The following is an 8,678-nucleotide window of genomic DNA, read 5'->3' as shown; positions in this document are numbered from 1 at the left end:
GCAATTCTAGTAACTGGAGAATAAGTATCAAAATAATCCACATTATATTTTTGCTTATAGCCCTTGGCTACTAAGCGAGCTTTAAACTTATCAATTGTACCATCTGATTTTAATTTCCTTTTAAACACCCATTTGCAACCAATAGGTTTAACCTTAGGTGGAAGCTCAACTAATTCCCAAGTATGATTAGACATAATAGATTCTAATTCATTATTAATTGCTTCCAACCAAAAAGGTGCATCTACGGATTTAATTGCATCATAATAACTTACATGTTCATCTTCAACAATATAGGTAAGAAAATTGTTACCGTAACTCTTTTTCTCCCTAGTTTGCTTACTTCTTCTCAATTCTTGCACATCACAACAAGATCATTAGAAGTATCAATAGGTTCATGAAACATATTTTCCTTATTTTTCAAAGGAACCTCATACTTAAAAAATATATTTTTAAGATTCAAAAATAATATTAAATTCTAAGTGCATTACTATTGATGAAAATAATTTTATATCATGAATTATAACAAACATAACCAAGAAACACACAATCACATATTTAAGAATCCAGTTTCCTCCTTTTAGGTTCATGTAGTATGACCTTGGCAAGTACCCCCACATTTTGAGGTATTCTCCTTTTAGATTTGAGTAACATCTTAGCCAACTACCCCCACAATTTGAGGTATACCAAGTTAGGCTTATGCCATTCTCAACTTCATTTTTATACTTTATAAACATCTCCAAAGCTTCATCCTTGGTTCTTAGTAAATAAAGTTTAGTGAATCTAGAGTGGTCATCAACAAAAATCACATAAAATCTTTTACCACCTCTAGTCATGGTGTGTTTTAAGTCACCCAAGTCACTATGTACCAATCCAAGAAGCTCAGTTTCTCTTGTTATAGATTTACAAGGTTTCTTGGTGATTTTAGTTTCGGCACAAATTTCACATTTGTCCATATTAGCTTCACTTAGTGATTTAACAATTCCACATTCTTTCATTTTCTTTATATAGCCAATAAAAATATGTATATGTGTATATATATAATTTTTTTTTTTCAATATCACTCTTGCACTTGGTGGATAAAAGGAATATTTATTCCCACTAAATCTTATCCACTAGCCCAAAATACTAGTTGGATCATTTTTTTATTTATTTAATATATATAAAGAAAATTTTAATTATTTTCCATAATTTCTCATTTCATATATTTGTGTCAAGAGATGTAAAAATAATAGCTTTTGTACATAGAGCCAATAGCCTCTAGCTACAAAAACCACTCTTAGAAACTTCCGAAATTTTACAAGAATAAGACACTTAATATTTTGTAAAATTTGACATCATTATACCACAATTGTATAATATTTTAGTGAATAAACAAGTTTTGATGCAAAAATAATATCCCAAATAATTAGCAAGAACATAAAATAAAAAAGGAATTTAGAACAATCTCACAATGCTATAGAATCACGCTGCGAAAGCGTTATCCTTAAAGGTTGATTCGTGCCACCCAAAGTAAAACTTTGTGCGATTGGTTCTCTTGGCCAAACAACCTCCTAGGATTAGACTATAGCGTTGACCTTTGTGATGTACGCACTTCCACTCACAAAAGGTTTAAGAACAACCCTCTATTGCCTTTCCTTAGAACAAATATTCTTGTAAAAAAAATATGTGGGAAAGAAAGATAGTAGAGTTGTGTATATCTAAAATATAAAGTAGTAAAAAGACCTGTAGAAAATGTGTTATGATAAGTATTATATAGGCTACCTATGAAGATAATAGTCTATAATTATTGGTTACTAATAACTCTTAAAAGCCCAACGGCTATATTATCAATTATTGTCTAACGGCTATTTTTCTCATAATTGCCCAACGGCTAGAAAATAAATAAGAATAAAAGTGTTTGGAACATACACATACTCCAACAAATTTGGCCTCAAACGGGCTTGGCGGCTTCACATTGTTCATATTTGACTAGATCTTAAGCTAAACAATGTTGTCAAAACCATTTGAATCTATGAGAAATTTTTTTGACTGCTTGATCCAACCATGGTTGAATGGCTTATAGCATAAATTTTTTTTTTTTTTGACAAACAAACCAATTGCTAGTTCTTCGTTAACATAGTTCAATTGACTAATCTAGTTCAGTTTTTTAAATCATGGGGAAAATATATATATTTTTTTTTCATAGGGGGCCAAGTATAGGCCAATTGGATATTTAACTCTTTAGAAGATAGAATTTTCCTTCAATTCACAATGTGTTGACTTAAATAAGTAAACAAGTGTGCTTTTAATAACATGAATTAATTAATAGTCTTGTGATTTGATTAGATAACAAGTTGATGTTTTGTTCTAGCAAAAAAAAAAAAAAAGAAAAAAACTAGTTGATGTTTCGCACAATGCAATATATTATATGTTTATTTTAAAATACTTGTAAGAAATTATCTTTATAGAAAATGTATAATTTTCATTATGTGTTATAATATTTTGGGAATTAGTTTTAATTATATTACATGTTAATAAAAAGACAAAAAAAAAATATATATATAAGAATCTGAGCCTGTTTTCTAGGCACAATAATTATATATGTGTGTGTGTGTATTCTTGATTGCATGATATTAAATTTGCTTTTGCCCTTTATTTGCTTTTGTTTGGCAAAAATACAATTTTGGTTCCTACATTTTGGGTAAATTACCATTTTGGTCCCTACTTTTTTGAAGCGCCAATGTTGGTCATAGAAAATCGAAAATCATTACTATTTTGATCTCTGCTGTCATCTCAATAACATAAATTATTTACGTGGCAGACAGAGTATATTGTTAGCATATTGGATGCTGACGTGGCTTATAAAATAATAATAAAAATTTTTATTTGGCATTCTTTAAACATCATGTCAGCATTTTCTAATTTTAAAAAATAAAATAAAATAAAATAAAGCTACGTCAGACAATTTAAACAAAACAAAAAAAAAAAAAAAAAAATTCAATCTAGTTAAATTAACTTTTTTCGGAAGAATATTCATGTTTTGGGTTCATGTTCTTTCCCAAAGAACGTGTTTGGCTTTTCTTTTCTTGCATGTTCTTAACAACCAAACATGCAAAAGAACATACAAAACCAAATCAAGACATACCTAACCGCTCATGATCAACCTCAACATATTTTAACACAATAAACAACTTGATTACCAACAAATAATCAACTAGGAAAAATTCGAACCTAACATAGACCATCAGACCCAAAAAACCCAGAAAACCTACACTTGCAAACCTAGAAAATGCACAAAATCATTCAATCCAACCCTGCATAATTCAGAGAATTTCTTTGAATTATTGGGCATTTAAAATCAAAAACCCATAAAGTCATTCAAACACAAAAAACACGAAAAACACAAAAAACATTTCTCTAGCAAATCTAAAACCTATAGAATTGAGAAAATTTTATACATATGGATGAACAAAAAAAATCAAACTTAGCACATGAACATAATAAAGAGCCAGCAACAAAAAAAAACCCAATAGATTTTCAACATCATTTTTTTCCTTTCACAACATGATGAACAACAACCCAGGAAAAAAAAAAATCCTTTACAAATCTTAGTTCTAGATCTGAAAAAATTCTTTGCAACCAGTTTAAAACTCAATGGCTAGTTGATTCTCTCACCTTAGATCATAAACAAACTCTATGGGAGAAAAGAGAGGAAGCCCCACCTTGTGCATATGGCAAAGAGAGAGAGAGAGAGAGAGAGAGAGAGAGAGGTTTAGGTTAAGAGAAGAGAGGGTAGAGGTAAGGGAAGGTGAAGAAGACCCAAATATCACTCACATCGCACACACCTACCTCATCTTCTCTCTCCCTGGGCTACTCTTTCACAAGCTAGAAGCTATTAGGTCAGCTAGCTGTGTTGAGCTGTGAAAGCACAATTAGTGTGAAAACACTAATGCTTATTTAGACCCCCAATTTTAAATTACGACTTAATTGCTTTTACTCTAACTTATCTAAGTGCAGAACAAGAGTAAATGAAGCGCAATAAATTTGAACTCTACTATAAGCCATAAGCAAGTACAATAAGTGATAAATGTAAAGCTTAAAGAGTAGGGAAGAGAGATTCAAACACAAGATAACACCGAGACGTGTTATTGAAGTACTCGACGAAAAACCTCTCTGCGGCTCTCCAAGCCTAAACCACTAGTGAATAAGTTAGAGTACACGAATATCAAAAAGACCCTCCAAGCCTAATCTACTTAATATACTTGAGCCTTCTAAGCTCATGCTACCAACGGAATTATCGGAGTCTTGTCTTTACTAGTTATCCGGATCCCTCAATTACGCCCGATTGCATCTGTCACTCAATGACTTCTTCCAATACTTCCCATAGGCACCAAAACTTCTCTCAACACTTAGAATGGGAGAGGTAAGTGTTTAGGCTAAGAAACTCTCAAGAATGTGTAGGTGGAGAGCGAAGAGTAAACAGAAACTCTAAAGAAATGATATAGAGAATTGTGGGTAAACAATCTCTAACTCTCAAGTGTTTGGCTAAGGTTTTCTCTCTTAAAAGTTTCTTGTGAATACTCCTTGTTCTTCTTACATTTTGTGGATAATAAGGGTTTATATAGTGTTGGTAAATGAATGAGAAAAGGCACACTCCGAAATAATCAAACAGAGAGTTTCATGGGTCACTAACGACTTGGCATGAGTTGTGAAATCCAATCTATCAAAAACTCTTCAAATTCCAGCATGTGCTTCTCACGTGGCATGTTTCGCGGGTTAGTAGTCGCAAGCTAGTCGCGAAATCCTCATCTCCACAAATTCTTCACCAAACTTTTAAACACAACCCTTACATTAAATCTCACAAAAATATAGGAAAATAATTGAAAAAAATTACAATCAAATTTGACACAGAATTAAAGTCAACATAAAACATAGTTATAAATCATGACTTTACAAGTTGTCTTTGTTTGCTTAGAATGGCGGTGGGTTTGAGAGCCACCACTTGGGGTGACGGCATTGGCTAACGACAGTTGGCAAAGGTGAAGAAGAGAGGGGTAGGGAGAAGGCAAGGGATTAGGTGAAGAAGAGAGAAATAGAAAAAAGGTGAGGTAGAGAGGAATTGAAAATGGGTTGAATTTGGAGAAGACATATTAAGAAACAAATGGTTTTGATATGAGATTTTGTATGTGTTTGTGTTTTTGCATGTTTGGTTGCTAAGAAAATAAAAGAAAATTAATATTTTAATTTTTGCGTTTGTGTTTGTGTTTTTCCTTTTTTTTAAACAACAATATCAAAAAGCTAATTCCCAAAAAAAAAAAAAATTCAATTTAAATATTGACATGACAGCTTCAAAAAATAGAAAATGCTAACAAGGTATTTAAAAAATGCCAAATAAAATTTATTAATATTATTATTTTATTAGTCATGTCAACATCTAACATTCAGTAGTGCACTTTGTTTGCCACATAGATAATTTTCGTTACTGAGATGATAGTAGAGACTGAAACAGTAAAGATTTTTTATATTTAGGGACCAATATAGGCTCTTCAAAAAAGGAGGGACCAAAATGTGAATTAGCCCAAAATGTAGGGACCAAAATTGTATTTTCACCATTCTGTTTCAATAATTGTTAAAGTAACTAAATTTGAGTAAAAATTTCATATTACAATTATTTCTAATATTAATTTTAGAAAATTAACCATAAAAATTCATTTTACATAATATATATATATATATATATATATTTATACAAGATAGAAGTTCTGCTCTAATCTAATTTAATTGTATATGTGTGTGAAGCTCTTTCTTGGAGACTTGAACTCCTACCCTTACGCCTGCACCCCACCCCACCCCACAAGAACTTTGTTCTTGAAAATAAATGAAAATAAATGCTTTCATTTTGGCCCTTCATATTTGCTTTAGTTTTTTAATTTTAATTTTTTTAATTTTCTCTTTTTGCCTCTTCATGCTTTATTCAATTTTTTGTTTATCTCTTCATGACAACGAAAATTTTGAAATGTAGGAGCCAAATAGAAAACTAAATAAAACATGAAGAGCTCAAATGAAAATTTTGAGATGTAAAGGGCCAAAATACAAAACTCCCAAGCTTCAAAGGCCAAAAGTAAATATATATACGTATATAACTTGCCACACTTTCTCTTAAAAGTTAGGAAAAATTACATTTTACCACCCTAAACTATCTATATATTACATTTGCACTCTAAACTTTTTGAATGCACGTTTTTAACCTCAAACTATGAGCATTGTTACACTTTGCACATTGACGTTAAGCTTGTTGTTAACTTGGACAGAAATTCAAAGTTTAGGATGGAAAGTGTAATCAGGAGTATAGTTTAGGGTGGTAAAATATAAATTCTCATAGTTTAAGATGCAAAATATGTATTCAAAAAGTTTATGGTGCAAAGTGCAATATGAAGTACAGTCTGGAGTAGTAAAGTGTAATTTATCCTAAAAGTTACCAACTTATCATGGTTTTTGAGTAAAGTTTGTGTTGCATTTACAAAGTTCAAAATTCTTTATATAATTTATATATATATTTATTTAAAAAGTTATAATTGGCTAGGCAACGGTGTTGAATAAAATTTCAGTGTTTCTTTTAAAAAAAAAAAAAGTCATTTTCTTTAAAAAAAGAAAGCTATATTTTAAAAAAAGAAGAAGTTTATTATGTCTTATTTAGGAATTTTGATTCTATATGAACAACACTTGATTTGTAAAGAGAAAAAAGAAGCTTTTGATTGATAAGATTGAGAAAGTTATTATATTTATTACGTTCTTGATGGATGCCAGATAAATTACACTCATTATCATGCCAATTTCTAAACATTTAATACTAAAATTACTAATATCTTTAACATTTTCTCTTTTTTGTACATTCAAAAATTCCAGCCAAAATCGCAAAATGTAAATTAAAATTAATGTTTCTCTCAGGTCATAAATCATAATTAGCATTCAAGATACAATATACTAGATGGAAGGGAAATCAATTAAATTTAATAAGATTGCCATAACTTCCCCTTTTTCTTCAACAGCTAACATTATTTTAAATACCAGCCTTTTCTAACATCAGCTTCACTATATATCCCATATCCATCTTAATTGGACTCTGCATCATTTTCTAAAATTTCTCTTGGGCAAAATCTCTTCAAGTCTATTGTTAATCTGAGAACATGGGTGTTGGCAAGAAGAAACTATGCTGTGGTGTAACATCAATTTTCATAGTTATCATTGTCATTGTCATCTTAACCTTAGCCTTTACCATCTTCAAGCCTAGAGACCCCATAATCACCCTTTACCCTGGCTCCAACATTGAAGTTACATCCTTCTTGTATCCAACACATAATATCACATTAGACTCGATTATTACAATTGAGAACCCAAACTATGGAGTCTTCAGGTACAAAAACACCACCTCTTCCGTCACTTTTCGTGGGAAAGTTGTAGGGGAAGCTCCAATTATGGACTTCATGCCAATTTCTAAACATTTAATACTAAAATTACTAATATCTTTAACATTTTCTCTTTTTTGTACATTCAAAAATTCCAGCCAAAATCGTAAAATGTAAATTAAAATTAATGTTTCTCTCAGGTCATAAATCATAATTAGCATTCAAGATACAATATACTAGATGGAAGGGAAATCAATTAAATTTAATAAGATTGCCATAACTTCCCCGTTTTCTTCAACAGCTAATATTATTTTAAATACCAGCCTTTTTTAACATCAGCTTCACTATATATCCCATATCCATCTTAATTGGACTCTGCATCATCTTCTAAAATTTCTCTTGGGCAAAATCTCTTCAAGTCTATTGTTAATCTGAGAACATGGGTGTTGGCAAGAAGAAATTATGCTGTGGTGTAACATCAATTTTCATACTTATCATTGTCATTGTCATCTTAACCTTAGCCTTTACCATCTTCAAGCCTAGAGACCCCATAATCACCCTTTACCCTGGCTCCAACATTGAAGTTACATCCTTCTTGAATCCAACACATAATATCACATTAGACTCGATTATTACAATTGAGAACCCAAACTATGGAGTCTTCAGGTACAAAAACACCACCTCTTCCGTCACTTTTCGTGGGAAAGTTGTAGGGGAAGCTCCAATTATGGACATATATGTGCCACCACACAAGAAACGTAACATGACATCTCCTGTGGCAATTATGCCTGTTAGGTTAATGCAGGATCCCCACTTTTGGATTGATGTTGAAGCTGGGACCTTGAATTTGACTTCAACAGCCCTTATCTCTGGGAAAGTGATTGCGATGAACATCTTCAAGCGCCCTGCTACCCTTTATAATAGTTGTAATATAACTGTTTTTGTGTTATCTAAGAAAAGTGTGGCCATGTGTGAGTCCAAACTCAAGGTATAACTAATTCTTGTTGTTTTTATACTTATTTTATGTCAAGATTTTTGTAGCTTAACTAGATGATATCTTACAATGTTTTTAATGGAAACATCTAGAGTTCAAATTTTTCTTTCTTCCATTATAACTATTAAATTATTAAAATAATAGAAATATGAGCATTTTTTTTAATCTATTTATGTAGAGGGATAAATTCTTTCAAAATTCTCAACATGCCTTTTGTTTTGTCATTTCAATTGTATCAATAAGATGGTTGTATTAGTTAAATTATAGTTTTGGTTTGGCTAGGAGCTTCCTTAGTTATG

At 31.1% G+C, this 8,678-nt stretch overlaps 1 protein-coding gene across 1 annotated transcript; it reads left to right on the top strand.

The window, feature by feature from the left end:
* Positions 1 to 7,824: 7,824 nt before the first annotated feature.
* LOC111988402 (uncharacterized) lies at positions 7,825 to 8,379 on the top strand. The gene has a single exon (XM_024020193.2). It carries the CDS (start codon positions 7,825 to 7,827, stop codon positions 8,377 to 8,379), a length of 555 nt encoding a protein of 184 aa, XP_023875961.2.
* The last annotated feature ends 299 nt before the right edge of the window (positions 8,380 to 8,678 follow it).

Source organism: Quercus suber, unplaced genomic scaffold (genome assembly GCF_002906115.3).
Source record: "Quercus suber isolate HL8 unplaced genomic scaffold, Cork oak 2.0 scaffold_979, whole genome shotgun sequence".
Classification (NCBI taxonomy): Eukaryota; Viridiplantae; Streptophyta; class Magnoliopsida; order Fagales; family Fagaceae; genus Quercus; species Quercus suber.
This window is presented reverse-complemented; position numbering and strand designations above follow the sequence as displayed.